Source organism: Hyperolius riggenbachi, chromosome 1 (genome assembly GCF_040937935.1).
Source record: "Hyperolius riggenbachi isolate aHypRig1 chromosome 1, aHypRig1.pri, whole genome shotgun sequence".
NCBI classification, from domain to species: Eukaryota; Metazoa; Chordata; class Amphibia; order Anura; family Hyperoliidae; genus Hyperolius; species Hyperolius riggenbachi.
Genome location: NC_090646.1, coordinates 22,046,754 through 22,063,846, shown reverse-complemented (window position 1 = coordinate 22,063,846; position 17,093 = coordinate 22,046,754). Strand labels below are relative to the sequence as shown.

At 49.0% G+C, this 17,093-nt stretch overlaps 1 protein-coding gene across 1 annotated transcript in view; it reads right to left on the bottom strand.

Annotated features, from left to right (window-relative positions):
- The window catches only part of LOC137562598 (uncharacterized), a 62,326-nt gene extending 46,510 nt beyond the window's left edge, over nt 1-15,816 (bottom strand). The window contains exons 1-2 of the mRNA XM_068274102.1: nt 15,744-15,816; nt 12,861-13,713 (exon numbers count right to left, since the gene is read on the bottom strand). Of these exons, the coding sequence (XP_068130203.1) occupies nt 12,861-13,713; nt 15,744-15,750 (860 nt within the window). The 5' untranslated portion in view covers nt 15,751-15,816. The remainder of the gene's footprint in view (nt 1-12,860; nt 13,714-15,743) is intronic.
- Nucleotides 15,817-17,093: the final 1,277 nt, after the last annotated feature.

Sequence of the window (17,093 nt, the reverse complement as noted above, 5' to 3'; positions counted from 1 at the left end):
TCCTCCTGCTGCTGCTGCTGCTGTCTGTCTGTCTGTGTTTCCCAACGCCAGGGTACACAGATTTACCTTCTGCTGCCACTCTGCCACCAGCTATTACGTCAAAAAATAGCTATATCTGTGTAATTGGTTGTAAAACCAAAACTACAAAACCATAAAAAAAAAAAAAAAAAGGTTTAATTTTTCTGAAGTGCCCGGGTTGAAAACTGTGTTGTCCCAGTTGTGTATTGGACACAATGTGGGCTGCACGACCGCTGTCTGGGACCTCCTGCCTGCTGTGTTTATTTACAGCCCTGGTATCACCGCTAGGTACCAGGGCTATTATGTCACGCTGCCTGCCTCATTGACTGCCTGCTGCCACACACTCATCCTCCTCCTCCTGCTGCTGAATTTACCTCCTGCTGTCTGTGTGTTTCCACTGCCAGGGAGCACATACAATGGCGCTTCCAACATGCGTGCGCCACCAGCTATTTGTTACGCTCAAAAATAGCTGCATTTCTGTAAAAAAAAAAATTTGAAAAGAGAAATAAGTGAAGAAGAAGACGATATAGAAGAAGATGAAGAAGATGAAGAAGAAGAAGATGAAGATGATGAAGAAGAAGAAGATGAAGAAGATGAAGATGATGAAGAAGAAGAAGATGAAGATGATGAAGAAGAAGAAGATGAAGAAGATGAAGATGAAGAAGATGAAGAAGAAGAAGATGATGAAGAAGAAGAAGAAGATGAAGAAGAAGATGAAGAAGATGAAGAAGAAGAAGAAGAAGAAGATGAAGAAGATGAAGATGAAGAAGATGAAGAAGATGAAGAAGAAGAAGATGAAGATGATGAAGAAGAAGAAGATGAAGAAGATGAAGAAGATGAAGATGATGAAGAAGATGAAGAAGAAGAAGAAGATGAAGAAGTTGAAGATGAAGTAGATGTAGAAGAAGAAGAAGATGAAGAAGATGAAGAAGATGAAGAAGATGAAGAAGAAGATGAAGAAGATGAAGAAGAAGATGAAGAAGAAGATGAAGAAGAAGAAGATGATGATGAAGAAGATGAAGAAGAAGAAGAAGAAGACAATATAAAAGAAGAAGATATAGAAGAAGATATAGAAGAAGAAGATATAGAAGAAGAAGATATAGAAGAAGAAGAAGAAGATATAGAAGATAAAGAAGAAGAAGAAGAAGTATATACAGTACTGAACAAATTTCTGGACACAACTTCTCTTTTCAACTTTTTTTTTTTAAAGGAACATCCCCACATAATCACTTGCTGTTGTTACTTGGAAAAAAAGAGGTTTCTTGCATCATTCACTGTCACAGGAGCCCTCAGTGGCTGACCGCACTTAGCCTTCTAAACGGTGCCAGCGCACAGATCGTGCGAACTCTGGTCGCAGTCAATGCGCAGGAACCGTTAAGAATTAGCCGCAGACAACTCAGAAGGGAGCCTGTGAGACACGGGTGATTACAACGTCACCCACTGGTTCAGAGTAAACTGCCACCACCGCGGTTACTATGGGACCGTGGGGCCCACTAACTGACTGACTAATCCTGCGAATAAAACGGTTAAACACACGATATCCTGTCTAGCCAACAACAAACAAACAGTAGCGTATCTTCAGAGACCCGGGATCATTTCTGTGTGTGCTGATAAGCAGGGTAGCGGAAAGTGAATGACTTGGAGAAAGTCGTTTATTCACGCAATATAAATAATTAATATATACAGACAATTATGAAAATCAACAATTATGAAAACAGCAATAGCCAGTATGAAAAATAAAAGAAGGGAGAAAATTACTTAGTTCCTGGAAAGATGTCCTTACTGTGGGAAGAATCATAAAGTCCTTGGTTTCAAAGTCCAGAGTTCAGACCAGGTGGATACCAGCATATCCTCAAGCTGGCATCTGATGAGTGCAAGATGGTTCAGTGTGGAGGACAAAAGCCCGCCTGCTGGCTCTGTGCTTTTGATGAAGCTGGTTTGGGGGTGTGGCAATGCTGGCCCCCTCTGAACTACCAGCAAATGACAGTTCATTCCCTCTCAGAGATTTTAGAGCTAAACTTATGAATTGCTGTAACTCCTGAACCATACACGTTACATTTAGGGGGGTAACAGCTTCATACTTGGAGGAAAATACAGATTAATATGATACCTGACATGGCTAGTGCATCAGATCAGGGTCCTGAGTAGATTCATACCTGGGTGGTAGGGGCCCCGGGCCCCTCTCGACTGGTATCAAGAGATCCAGCATGACCCTACGGATCCAATGATACCGCTCTCATAACCACCCTATTTATTGTATTCTGTAAATGGGCAAAAGATTATATTGTACATTCATTTCTTCCTGCTAAGGCTGGAGTCAGCCTGACTGGAGTCCAGCTGTGTCTGCTTCTTGTCTATGAAGGCCCTGTTGGCTCCTTCAATTAACATCTGAATGTGAAATCTGCTTAGACAACTCTGAGTTTACACCTCTGGCTTGATCAGCAGTCACAGGGCCAGTCTTCCTGCCAGCTGCTTGTCACCTTATACCTGATGGATGGGCCATCAGCACAGCTTGAAGCCAGGGACTCTCTGGGCCCAGGCTCATTAGCATATCAAAAGGGCCAACCAGCATTTGGAATGGTGCTCTCTTTGCTAAGAAAAGGACTGCAGACCTCCTACACAATAAATCCAGATTGTACCGATTTGAAGCGCAATCGACGCAGGAATCGAGTGCGATCGTTCTTTTCTTCACGGGCGGTTCCAGGACGCGCCTGCGTCCCCGCAATCGTCCGTGACAGCCCCCCCTGGGGAGAAGGCAGATAGACATGCATCAGCAAGATGTGTGTCGTTGCCGCTAACCTGCGATATCTGATCTAGTTCCCCGTTGCAACGGGATAGCCCGTCGGCGTTCTGGTGTCGGCTGCCTGCCTTGTGTTGAATCGTGAAGTCATACTGCTGTAATGACAGGCTCCAACGTAAGAGCTTGCCATTGGTCCCAGCAGTGCGGTTCAGCCAACTCAGGGGATTATGGTCGGTAATGATCGTGAAGGAGCGGCCGTACAGATACGATTGTAGTTTCTGTAGGGCCCACACGATCGCTAGGCACTCCTTTTCAGTTGTGGAGTAGGCTACCTCTCGGGGCAGGAGCTTCCGGCTCAGGTAGAGGATAGGGTGTTCATCTCCTTTTCCATCCACCTGGCTGAGGACTGCGCCGAGACCGTAGTCAGAGGCATCGGTTTGCACAACAAACCGACGACTAAAGTCCGGGGCCTGAAGCACAGGGGCACTCGCGAGTGCCTGCTTCAACGCTTGGAAGGCGTTCTCGCAAGCGGGGGTCCAGCTAACAACCTTGGGGTGTTTCTTGCTAGTGGCATCGGTCAGGGGCTTCGCCAGGGTACTATAGGCTGGAACAAATTTCCTATAGTAGCCGGCGGTCCCCAGGAATGCCTGGACCTGCTTTTTCGTGATAGGCCGAGGCCATGCCAGGATGGCGTCAACCTTTCCCGTGTCAGGTTTCAGGGTGTTACCCCCCACCCGGTGACCTAAGTACTGCACCTCGGTCATACCAATCTGACACTTACTCGGCTTAACTGTCAGATTGGCTGCGGCCAGCCTCTCTAGTACCTGGGACAGGTGTTTGAGGTGTTCCTCCCAGGTGGGGCTGAACACCGCAATGTCATCCAAGTACGCTACAGCGAACCCTTGCAGCCCCTCCAGCAGGTCGTTTACGGCCCGCTGAAACGTGGCAGGAGCGTTCTTCATCCCAAAGGGCATCATCGTGAACTCGAAGAGGCCAAAAGGGGTGATGAAGGCCGACTTCTGCCTCGCGTCAGGTGCAAGTGGTATCTGCCAGTACCCCCGGCTCAGATCCATGATTGATAGGTACCTGGCGGACGCCAGCGTATCCAACAACTCATCGATGCGAGGCATGGGGTAGGCGTCTGTAGTGGTGATGGCGTTCAACTTCCTGTAGTCCACGCAGAACCGAGTTGTCTGGTCCTTCTTGGGGACCAGGACAACAGGGGCTGCCCAGGCACTACAGGACTTTTGAACCACCCCTAGCTCCAGCATCTCCCTCACCTCTTTCTGCATGTCCGCTTGCACCTCTGGGGAGACGCGGTAAGCGGATTGCCTGATGGGGGGATGGGTGCCCGTATCTACCCTATGCACTGCCAGACTGGTCCGCCCCGGGACACCGGAGAAGGTGTGCTGGTACGGACCCAGCACCTCCTGCAACTGCTCTTGCTGGGACGAGGAGAGTTGTGGGTTGACGCTTAGGTCGCTGTCCACATCTCGTATGTCAGCCAGCAGGTCTAATAGGGGGTCTGCCTCTCCCTGCTCTAACCGGCTGCACACTGGCAGCACATACTTGGTCCTGTCATGGTGGGCCTTCAGCATGTTGACATGAAAGCTTTTCTGTTTCCTGCCTCCCATGTTCACCAGGTATGTCAGAGGGTTTAACCGTTGCACTATAGTGTAGGGTCCCTCCCAGGCCGCTTGCAGCTTGTTCTGCCTCACTGGAAGAAGGGCATACACTTTGTCACCTACTTCAAATGACCTCTCTCCAGCAGTGCGGTCATACCAGAGTTTTTGTTTGGCCTGAGCCTGGGCCATGTTTTCCGTTACCATTTCTGTGAGGGACTCCATCTTGTCCCTGAACCTGAGAACATAATCAACTACAGCGACATCTGTGGGGTCCCCCTTGCCCTCCCACGTCTCCCGCATCAATTGTAGTGGTCCTCGGACATTCCTACCATACAGGAGCTCGAACGGGGAGAACCCGGTAGATTCCTGCGGCACCTCCCGGTATGCAAACAACAGATGAGGCAGGTATCGTTCCCAGTCGCCACCTTGCGACTCAACAAACGTGGTCAGCATTTGCTTCAGCGACCCGTTGAACCTTTCACACAGTCCATTGGTCTGCGGGTGGTAGGGACTGGAGACAATGTGCGTCATCTGTATCTTTTTGCACAGGGCCTCCATGAGTCCGGACATAAACTGGGTTCCCTGATCGGAGAGCATCTCCGCAGGGAACCCGACTCGGGAGAAAATGTTAAGTAGCGCGTCGGCTACCTTGTCCGCTCTCAGGGAGGAAAGTGCCATGGCCTCAGGATAGCGGGTGGCGTAATCCACCACCGTCAGGATGTACCTCTTGCCACTGCTGCTGGGAGTGGGCAATGGTCCAATTATGTCGACTGCCACTCTGTGAAAGGGCTCACCTATGATTGGCAGTGGACACAAGGGAGCTTTGCGGGGATTCCCAGCCCTTTTTACCTTTTGGCAAATGGTACATGAGCGGCAGTAGTTCGTCACATCTATCCGCATTCGAGGCCAGTAGAAATGTCCCCGGATACGATCAAGTGTCCTGTGGATCCCCAAGTGCCCGGCCAGGGGAATGTCATGTGCGGACTTCAGCACATGCCCACGGAAGGCACTAGGTACCACAAGCAACTTGGTACCCATCCCCATTTCACCTTCGGTGGGGTGTACAGGCTCACTGTACAACTTCCCACCTTCCCAGTATACCTTGAATGTAGCCTCGTCTGTGAGGGGCTCAGAAGCCTGTTTTCTGAGGGCCTCGAGGCTAGGGTCAGTCTGGAGCGCTTGCACAAATGCAGCACTCTCACTCTCAGCCAGCTGGCCCGTGGCGTATGAGGTTAGTGGCTGAAGGGTACCATCCCTGTGGTCAGAGGAGGGGGAGGAGGCCGGGACCTCCTCTACCTGTTCTGAGCTCAGGGTCTGAGCAGTATGGCTGCGTGTTACCGCTAGCACAGGTATCCCTTCAGAATGGCACATATTGGCATTACCTACATCATTGTCACAAGCATTAATAACAGTAACAGGAACATTTTCATCACAGACAGTTGGTACATCAAACACAGGTACCCGTGAACTAGGCACGTTCAACCCACCTCCCCCCTGTTCTTGCCCCTGGGTGCAAAGTACCTGGGTGTGGGCAGAGAGTCCGTCTCTGTCCTGGCATTCCACAGGGCTTGGTGCAGGTTCATAGTACGACACCAGCGTGCCCAAGTCGGTCCCCAGCAAAACAGGGACCGGCAGTTGGTCCAGGATCCCAACAACCTTCTCGTGGACCCCCACCCCCCAGTCGATGGACACCCGAGCTTGGGGAATGTGAGAAAGAGTGCCCCCCACTCCAGTGAGGGTGAGGTACTGGTCAGGAATGATGGCCTCTGCGGGGACAAGGTGTGCACGCACCAGAGTGACATCTGCTCCGGTGTCACGGAAACCAGTGACAAGCTGGTCATTCACAGTAACCAGCTGGTGATTGCTTGTGATGGGGGAGTTCCCTGTCCCCTTTGCAAACATCAGGTTGGATGCGGCTCCTGGTTGGGGTACGCTGGCAGGTGGTGTCTGCCGCGGGCGAGGTGCGGGGGGTCCAGGTGCTGGGGTGGTCTGCCTCCGCTCCGGACAGGTGAACTTCATGTGTCCCGTCTTGTGGCAGTAGTGACAGGTGACCTCTCCAGAGGCTGCAGCCCTGGGTGCAGAAGCTGTGCTGGCTGGCCTCTGTGGCTGACGGCTCACAGGGGCAGGAGAGTCTGCCGAGGTATTGGGCTGACCTCCTCTCCAGCTGGATGAGACAGTTCTGCGTGTATCAGCCACCCGGGTAGTTGCAAAAGTCTCAGCAAGGTCTGCAGCGACAGTTGCTGAAGTCGGCTTGCGTTCTAACACAAATTGTCGTACATCAGCAGGGCAAATGTTCAGAAATTGCTCGAGGACTATCAAGTCCTCCAGGACGCCATAAGACCCTTTGGTGAGGCCTAGAGTCCACTGGCGGAGTGTGGTGAGCAAGCTGCTGACCACATCTCGGTATGAATCAGAAGACTTTTTCTGCCAGGCCCTGAACTTTTTGCGATAGGCTTCTGGCGTCAGCTGGTACTTAGTAATGATAGCGTCTTTTATAGCAGCATAATCATTATCCTTCTCCGCAGGCAATTCTGCGAAGGCATCAAGCGCTTTGTAGCGCAGCAAAGGTGTCAGATGTCTGGCCCACTGGTCTGGGGACAGACGATACTGACGGCATGCTTTTTCAAAAGACCGCAAAAACAAGTCAATGTCTGTGTCTTTTTCAATATTAGCAAACTTAAATTTTGCACTTACGGGTGCTGCAGCTCCTTCAGCAGGGAGGCTGGGCGGTGAACTCCGGCTGGCCTGTTGAACCTTTGCCATGTTGAGCTCATGCTGTCGTTGGCGCTCCCGCTCAGCGGCTGCAGCAGCAGCGGCTTGCCGCTCCCGTTCCTCCCGCATTTGGCGCTCCTCACGCATGTACTGCAGGTACTTGTGCAGGTCAGTGTCCATCAGCTTTTGTAATGCCTGCTGCATTAGCGGATCAGTACAAACGGACAGTCCAGTACTGGCCGGTTCCAGGCGAGTACTTTCAGAAACTCTGGGATTGGGGTCCACACTGACATTCTCCTGCGTAACTGTTGATGCAGGGCCCTCAGGATGCACAACCTCTGTACGGTCAGGAGTCTCAGTCTCTGGTTCCCCTTGCCTTGAGTCAGATGGGTCAGCGTCTACCTCAGCAGACACATCCAGCTCCTGCAGTTGCTGGGTATCCCATTGAAACAATTCCGTTACCAGGTCCCCTTGTTTCTTGCGGCCAACCTCAATGGACTCTTGGCAAAGATTTTGCAGGTCCGCCAGGCACATTTTCTTGTAGTTCCCGGACATTTCCACGCCAAATAAAATAAAACTTTTGGGGAGGGGTACTGGCTACACAGTCTCTCTGTATATATAAAAAATATATTGCCTTCCAGCTACACCAACGAATTAGTTCGTTTCTCGATAGCGCTAGCGCTATCGCAGATACTTTCAGCACAACACAGATCCCACCGCTGCCTAACACTGTCACAGGAGCCCTCAGTGGCTGACCGCACTTAGCCTTCTAAACGGTGCCAGCGCACAGATCGTGCGAACTCTGGTCGCAGTCAATGCGCAGGAACCGTTAAGAATTAGCCGCAGACAACTCAGAAGGGAGCCTGTGAGACACGGGTGATTACAACGTCACCCACTGGTTCAGAGTAAACTGCCACCACCGCGGTTACTATGGGACCGTGGGGCCCACTAACTGACTGACTAATCCTGCGAATAAAACGGTTAAACACACGATATCCTGTCTAGCCAACAACAAACAAACAGTAGCGTATCTTCAGAGACCCGGGATCATTTCTGTGTGTGCTGATAAGCAGGGTAGCGGAAAGTGAATGACTTGGAGAAAGTCGTTTATTCACGCAATATAAATAATTAATATATACAGACAATTATGAAAATCAACAATTATGAAAACAGCAATAGCCAGTATGAAAAATAAAAGAAGGGAGAAAATTACTTAGTTCCTGGAAAGATGTCCTTATTGTGGGAAGAATCATAAAGTCCTTGGTTTCAAAGTCCAGAGTTCAGACCAGGTGGATACCAGCATATCCTCAAGCTGGCATCTGATGAGTGCAAGATGGTTCAGTGTGGAGGACAAAAGCCCGCCTGCTGGCTCTGTGCTTTTGATGAAGCTGGTTTGGGGGTGTGGCAATGCTGGCCCCCTCTGAACTACCAGCAAATGACAGTTCATTCCCTCTCAGAGATTTTAGAGCTAAACTTATGAATTGCTGTAACTCCTGAACCATACACGTTACATTTAGGGGGGTAACAGCTTCATACTTGGAGGAAAATACAGATTAATATGATACCTGACATGGCTAGTGCATCAGATCAGGGTCCTGAGTAGATTCATACCTGGGTGGTAGGGGCCCCGGGCCCCTCTCGACTGGTATCAAGAGATCCAGCATGACCCTACGGATCCAATGATACCGCTCTCATAACCACCCTATTTATTGTATTCTGTAAATGGGCAAAAGATTATATTGTACATTCATTTCTTCCTGCTAAGGCTGGAGTCAGCCTGACTGGAGTCCAGCTGTGTCTGCTTCTTGTCTATGAAGGCCCTGTTGGCTCCTTCAATTAACATCTGAATGTGAAATCTGCTTAGACAACTCTGAGTTTACACCTCTGGCTTGATCAGCAGTCACAGGGCCAGTCTTCCTGCCAGCTGCTTGTCACCTTATACCTGATGGATGGGCCATCAGCACAGCTTGAAGCCAGGGACTCTCTGGGCCCAGGCTCATTAGCATATCAAAAGGGCCAACCAGCATTTGGAATGGTGCTCTCTTTGCTAAGAAAAGGACTGCAGACCTCCTACACAATAAATCCAGATTGTACCGATTTGAAGCGCAATCGACGCAGGAATCGAGTGCGATCGTTCTTTTCTTCACGGGCGGTTCCAGGACGCGCCTGCGTCCCCGCAATCGTCCGTGACATTCACCCTCAAAACAAGTGTTGGAAGCTATTTAAGGCCATTTCGAATAGTCAGCTCGAATAATGAGCTCGAATACCGACTCGAATAGTGAGCTCGAATTCCGAGGTCGAATCGAATAGTAAAAATTATTCGACTCGAATATTCGACTGATCTCGAATAATTTACTATTCGAATTCGACCTAACTCGAATTTTGAAAAGGGGTATTTGAGCACCACTACTCTGCATATACTATATACAAATTCTGTGAAATCCAAACGTGGACAGTGAAATGCATATGTAATGTAAGTACAGCCAATCTTTAGCTACTGATATATGTGTTTATTTTCTCTGAGACCTTATACCTAACAGCTCCTCTTTAAGCATGCTACTTTTTCTCTTGGATTGGTCATAATGGTAAATGCTAGGCTGGCTTCAGTATGTAGTGTTGTTGGTGGTATAGTGGTTAAGTCAGTTACCTACCACACACTGAGACCTGGGTTCAATTCCCAGCCACGGTAAGTTGGCTTTTGACATGCTACAAATCCTTAAAGAGACACTGAAGCGAAAAAAAAAATATGATATTATGATTTGTATGTGTAGTACAGCTAAGAAATAAAACATTAAGATCATATTCATCAGTCTAATTGTTTCCAGTACAGGAAGAGTTAAGAAACTCCACTTGTTATCTCAATGCAAAAAAGCCATTCATTTCTATGACTTTCAAAAGTCGTGGAGAGGGCTGTTATATGACTTTTATTATCTCAACTGTTTACTTATCCTCTGGCAGAGGAGAGGTCATTAGTTCACAGACTGCTCTGAAAGAATCATTTTGAATGCTGAGTGTTGTGTAATCTGCACATATTAGAGAATGATGCAATGTTAGAAAAACACGATATACCTGAAAATAAAAATATGAGAATATTTTCTTTGCTGCTAATCTTCTAGTAATTATTCATTGTACACAACCAATTCACTATATCATATTTTTTTTCGCTTCAGTGTCTCTTTAAGCATGCTACTTTTTCTTTTTGATTGATCATAATGGTACATGCTAGGTTGGCTTCAGCATGTAGTGTTGTTGGTGGTATAGCGGTTAAGTCAGTTGAGAGAGCGAGAGAGAGAGAGAGAGAGAGAGAGAGAGAGAGAGTTTTTTCCGAGGAATCCGGAATTCCGTACAAATCCGGAGGAATTTTCATAGCGACGGAATTTAACACTGACGGAATCCGTGATTTCCGGAATTTGCTGGTTCTGATCATCCCTAGCGGGTATCCCCGGGTCGGGAATGTTCAATGCAAGCGCAGTTACAGTCTTAGCAAACTGCACATGCATAGAATGCTCCTGGCAATGGGAGCGAGATGGAGGAGTGCGCTCGGCCAGGACTGAGCATGCACAGTGGCCAAAAACTGAGCCAGTCAGGGAGTTTACCGGGCCAGACTGCAGGAGAACGGAGGGGATCTGGAGGACAGGCATAGAGCAGACAGACTACAGGGGCTGGAGAAAGTCCCAGGTAAGTATAAATAGATTATTTATCTCTGGTATACTTTAAAGCAGGGGTCCCCAACCTTTTTGAGCCCGGGGCCCACTATCCCGACCCAAATTTTCTCCGGGGCCCCCCCGGGGGGGGGCATGGCTGGTGGCAGCAGCCCCCCCTTTTTTCCCAGATTCCACAGTATAGCAAGTATAGTTAGCCCAGTATAGCAAGTACAGTTACCACAGTATAGCAAGCACAGTTAGCCCAGAATAGCAAGTACAGTTAGCCCAGTGTAGCCAGTAGTTACCTCAGTATAGCTGCCCCAGTGTCACCAGTACAGTTAGCCCAGTGTAGCCAGTAGTTACCCCAGTATAGCTGCCCCAGTGTCACCAGTACAGTTAGCCCAGTGTAGCCAGTAGTTACCCCAATATAGCTGCCCCAGTGTCGGTCGCCAGTACAGTTAGCCCAGTGTAGCCAGTAGTTACCTCAGTATAGCTGCCCCAGTGTCACCAGTACAGTTAGCCCAGTGTAGCCAGTAGTTACCCCAGTATAGCTGCCCCAGTGTCGCCAGTAGTTAGCCCAGTGTAGCCAGTAGTTACCCCAGTATAGCTGCCCCAGTGTCGGTCGCCAGTACAGTTAGCCCAGTGTAGCCAGTAGTTACCTCAGTATAGCTGCCCCAGTGTCGCCAGTACAGTTAGCCCAGTGTAGCCAGTAGTTAGCCCAGTATAGCTGCCCCAGTGTCGCCAGTAGTTAGCCCAGTGTAGCCAGTAGTTAGCCCAGTATAGCTGCCCCAGTGTCGCCAGTAGTTAGCCCAGTGAAGCCAGTAGTTACCCCAGTATAGCTGCTACCAGTGTCGCCAGTACAGTTAGCCCAGTGTAGCCAGTAGTTACCCCAGTATAGCTGCCCCAGTGTCGCCAGTAGTTAGCCCAGTGTAGCCAGTAGTTAGCCCAGTATAGCTGCCCCAGTGTCACCAGTAGTTAGCCCAGTGTAGCCAGTAGTTAGCCCAGTATAGCTGCCCCAGTGTTGCCAGTAGTTAGCCCAGTGTAGATAGTAGTTAGACCAGTATATAGCTGCCCCAGTGTCGCCAGTAGTTAGCCCAGTGTAGCCAGTAGTTAGCCCGGTATAGCTGCCCCACTGTCGCCAGTAGTTAGCCCAGTATAGCTGCCCCAGTGTTGCCAGTAGTTAGCCCAGTATAGCTGCCCCAGTGTCGCCAGTAGTTAGCCCAGTGTCGCCAGTAGTTACCCCAGTATAGCTGCCCCAGTGTATCTAGGAGAGGTGCCCTCTCCTCCCCGCGGCCGCCGCTCCTGTTACCTTATGAGCGGGCGGTCGCTTCCTTATATACCCCATAGCTCCTCTCCTCTTGCAGCATCTCGTATTACAGCAGCGCTTCCCGCCTAGCTGCTGTAAGGAAGGGAAGAAAGCAGGGCAGTGGCTTCCTGTAGCGGCAATCACTGTTACCATGGGAACACTGCCCCGCCTCCTTCCCTCCTTACAGCAGCCACACAGGAAGCACTGCTGTACGAGATGCTTCAAAGAGGAGAGGGGCTATGGGGAATATAAGGGAGAAAGCGGCCGCCCGCATAAGGCAACAGGAGCGGCGACGCGGGGGGAGAGGGAGGGAGAAAGGCCAGATCCGCCGTTGCCCCCCAGAAATCTGCTCACGGACCACCAGGGGGCCGTGGCCCCCAGGTTGGGGACCTCTGCTTTAAAGGACAGATGTGAAAAAAAAAATCTACTTACCATTGCGCGCTCATGTGGCCTGGAGCATTCTGCACAGAACTACTGCCCCTGCGCAGAATGCTCCCAGCCACATGAGCGTGATCGTGAGAGGCGCAAAAGATGCCAACTTGGCGAGGTCGGCATCTGCAACGCATGGGATCCGGGGACATAGGAGCCATCGGCTGCCAGGGGCTGGAGGAAGCCCCAGGTAAGTAGATTTTTTTTTATTTTCCTGTCCTTTAAAGGTTGTTCAAAAGATCATTTAATTTAATTGATTGCTTGAAGGCTGGACCATGTATGGCCACACAGACCTAAGATAGGTGAAGGCAGGCACAATCTCACCACTCTCTTTAGACTGTTGTATATGTTAGGACCTGTTAGTCATACGCTCCGTGGTTACTTACGTAAAAGTGGCCTCTAGATTCGTACTGCTCTGCTTGTTATCGTAGATTTGTTCAGCGACCAGTTCAGGTCCGACTGAAATAACTTTGCCACGGTCAACCAAGAACTCCAAGCAGGTTATATGATCGATTGACCGATCTTGTGTAAACAACAAGATTTTGTACTGATGGTAACCTATTCCTAAGTTCTTGGCCCTTGCTAGCCAGTCCTCCTGTGCATGAGTTGGTGGAGGCCCTGTATAAATCTTTCCATCCTTTTTGGAGACACACCAAAGGTTGCCGCTGGGATCAAAAGCCATGAAATGGCTTAAGTCCCTCCATCCCTTCCCCAAGCCGATGGTGGTGCTGGTTTGAAGCCATGGGTCATCAGCTCTAGTAGGTGGGTTACGTTTCACAAACAGTCTTTCCATGACTCCATGAAGGACACCGTCTCCATCAAAAAACAAAGCTGTGAATGAGTTCCACCCTGCAGCACCGATTTTCTTGGCTCGCCTAAAGAGCCAGGATTCATGCTTGTTGGTTGGTGCTGGTCCTTCAAAGAACTCCCCCTGATAGGTTGCAGCGTAGAGTCGACCATCTGGGTGGAAAAAGATACTTTTGAATTGATCCCAATCACTTTTACCAATTAGCTGAGCCTCTTCAAACCAGTTGTATTTAAAACTTGTAGGCACAGGTCCTTGGTAGAGATCTCGACCACGTACAACATAGAGCTGCCCATCGGGGCTGTAGGCCACAAGCCTTGCGTCATCCATCTTCCCAAGTGGCATGGCTCGATTATTAAAGTTATCATAATAACCAGAAGGTGGCAAACCGGCAATAAATGCATTGCCTTTTAGAACCGCAAACAGTATGAAGTCTAGAAAAAGAGAACAAAAATACGATGTTACAGTGACATACTGGAGGAGGTTAGCAGGTAGGTGCCCCTGCGGGCAGCAAAATCCACAACTTTGAAAGCTGTGGATTTTTGCCCCGGTATTTGGAGGGTTATAGTACAGCGTTCTGCTGCAGGGATCCGGCGTTTTAGCTTGGGTTATACCGCTGAAGAGAAATGTTAAATAAAAAGTGCAATTTTAGGAGGCTTCAGAGTCTCTTTAAAGGACTTACGAGCCCAAATCAGTAAAAAAAGGTCTGTACCTGGATGAAGTTTGAAGGCACGGAGGACACCATCCGTGCCCTCCGTGCAGCTCCGCCGGGTCCCCGCTGCTTATCCTCCCCCGGCCGGACCCCGACCCCACAGCCCGGATCGGGCTCTCCTGCCTCCTCAAGTATGGCTGCCAGAGGCCGCAGCTGCGCAGCTCTAGTGCCTTTCTCCCCGATCTACCCTACGCGGATGGCGTCCTCCGTGCCTTCAAACTTCATCCAGGTACAGCCTTTTTTTACTGATTTGGGCTCGTAAGTCCTTAAAGAATGGGGAAACCCAGGATCTGGTGATGTCCATGAGTTCAAGACTTCAGGCTGTCATTGCCAGTAAAGGGTTTGCAACCAACTATTAGAAATGAAGATTTCCATTTAATTGGTCCAATTACTTTAGAGCCCCTGAAATGAAGGGATTGTAAAATGCTTTAGTTGCCTCACATTCTTATGCAATTGTTTTGTTCACCCCAGATGGTCAGGGCCAGTTCTAGACTTTTTGCCGCCTGAGGTAAACTTGTGAGGATGACGCCCCCCCCCCCCCCCCATAGGTAGTACAATTGCTCCCAGAATAGGTAGCCTGGAGGGGGTTGCAGCCAGGTAGGGGCAGTGCAGGAAGGGATGCGGCGAGAGGTGGAACGCAAGGAAGTGAGTAATTGCTTCCCCGCTCGCTAAATTAGTAAAAGGGTTCTGTGTCCAAATATATGGACCTAACTGTAGCTTTCATCAAGGGGTCCATAACGCTTACTTGACTTGGGCTCCATTTGTCCTTCACCCGGCTCTAGATTTACAAGGTGTGGCTCTGGGCCATTGCCCATTCTGCCAATCCCCGCATTGGCTGATAATACTCCATTTGTCCTTCACCCGGCTCTAGATTTACAAGGTGTGGCTCTGGGCCATTGCCCATTCTGCCAATCCCCGCATTGGCTGATAATACCTACGCATCCTGCAATGAAGCAGCGCAGGAAATTTGGGGCCACCATAGGTCATAATGTGAATAATGGCTGTAGCGCCGCTCAGATAGTAATTTGGGTACCGTCAAAAGACGGTGCCCAAATTGTTTTAAATTATTTTAAAAACAGTGTAATTCAGCCGCCACCAAAAGCTGGCAGCAGAATTACGTCTTACCAAGTCCATGTCGGTCTTGAGGGGAAATAGTAATTAACGCCACCGGCCAGTTGTGTAGCAATAGGGGGTGCAGAGGTAGCCACCGCATCGGGGCCCTTTGGGCTAGAGGGGCCCAAGGGGCCCCACCCTCAACCACAGTATTAGCTCTTTATTGGTCCTGTGCTCATAATATTCACTTCTATAGATGATTAGAATAGCAGTGATCATTAACACACTGCTTCCCATCCCCTTCTTGCATCTGACACTGTGGTTGTCCTAGATTGGTTTTGGTGTGGCGTATCAATTGTTATGGGGAGGGGGGGGGGCCCAACGTAAAACTTTCACTGGGGCCCACAGCTCCTTAGCTACGCCACTGCCACCGGGACTTGTGCAGGAGCAGGGTGAGCTGTTTTTCGGCTTTACCCTGCGCTCAGATTTCCCAGCGCCAATGGACCTCGTTGTGGGCTGATTGCCTCACCTGACGTGGAGGGATTTCTGAGCCTCCTGCAACATAGAGGGTGAGAAGGAGAAGTGCACAGACTGCAGGAAACTGACCCCCCCCCCCAAACCCCCACCAGCCAAGGTAGGACGAGCCAGCTATACGTACAGCTAACAGGCGAGAGACGCTATACACAGAGGTGCACTTACTAGACATGATCAGGCCAGTCTGGCTTCTCCAGCAGCTACAGGCAGGCCAGAAAACTGGAGACGTATTATCAGCATTTCAGGAAACAGGATATTGTGCAACACAGAAGAGCATTGTACACAACTCGCCGGCCGCAGATGGCTGTGCTGAGGAAGCTGCTTTCCTCTGTTAACCCGGCCTTTTTTTTTGCAAAAGTCATGTGAGGTAGCGATGGTCACGTAGATGCAAATAACTTCGAGTTGGTGCAAATTTTTATGCAAATGTTTATACAAATGAATGCATGAATTCGGAACGTACAAACGCACGCCATCCGCGTTTGTATGCATTGCGTGGCTGATCCCATTCACTGAAAGGGATTCTAATCTATTCCTCCTCTTCCCTTTATTTCCCTGCCTAGCTGCTTATCTGAAATCTAATCCCCTACTCACTTGTGTATAACAAGCAAGGCTGAGGCGACTCAGTGATTGGAGGAGACAAGAAAAAAAGTAAAGGGCAGAAATGACATCACGAGTTAGCCTTAACTGTGGGCAAAAGACATGGCCCCCACCAGGAACAGAATTCTCGTCATTTACTATATAACATTCACTGAAATCAAAACGTGGACAGTATAATACATGTGTTATGTAAGTAGATCAAGTATTTATCTACTTATATATGTTTTTTTTCCCTGGCATTGTATGGCTGATCCTACTGCTTTAAGGCTGGATCTAGCAGCCAGATTAAACAGGCGCCTTTTTTACATGTACAGTCTAGCCAAGTCTGATTGCACAGAGGTTGTCTGCAAGGCTTCAGTGATTATATAGATCTCACTAATATTATAAGTGGGAAAGTTTGGATGTTTGTTACTCGATCACGCAAAAATGGCTGAACGGATTTGAATGAAATTTGGCACACACATAGTACACTACCTGGAATAAAGTATAGGATGCTTTTTATTCCCATAACCAAAAAGGGGGCGGAGACAAATGCAAATTTCACTGGAAAATGTAAACTGCAGCCATTCTTACACTGTTAATGGTAGAGTTCTCAAACTTTGCACAGTTGGTCACTGGGTGACTGGGATTAATATTTAGAAAAGTGGGTGGAGTCTATATAAGCCAATCATAATTTACCTATTGATTTTCAAATGGAATATTTACATTGCTGCCATTCTTGCACTGTTAATGGCACAAGCCTCAAACCTGGTACAGTTGATCATTTGGTGACTGGGGTTCAAATTCATAAAAAGGGGGTGGAGCCACAAACAGCTAATCAGATTTGTTTCATTTCAATGCAAATTATTCATGCCAAAGACCACAAATCTCACAAACTTGGTCATTGAGTAATTGTGTGTTAGGGTTAGAAAAAGTGGG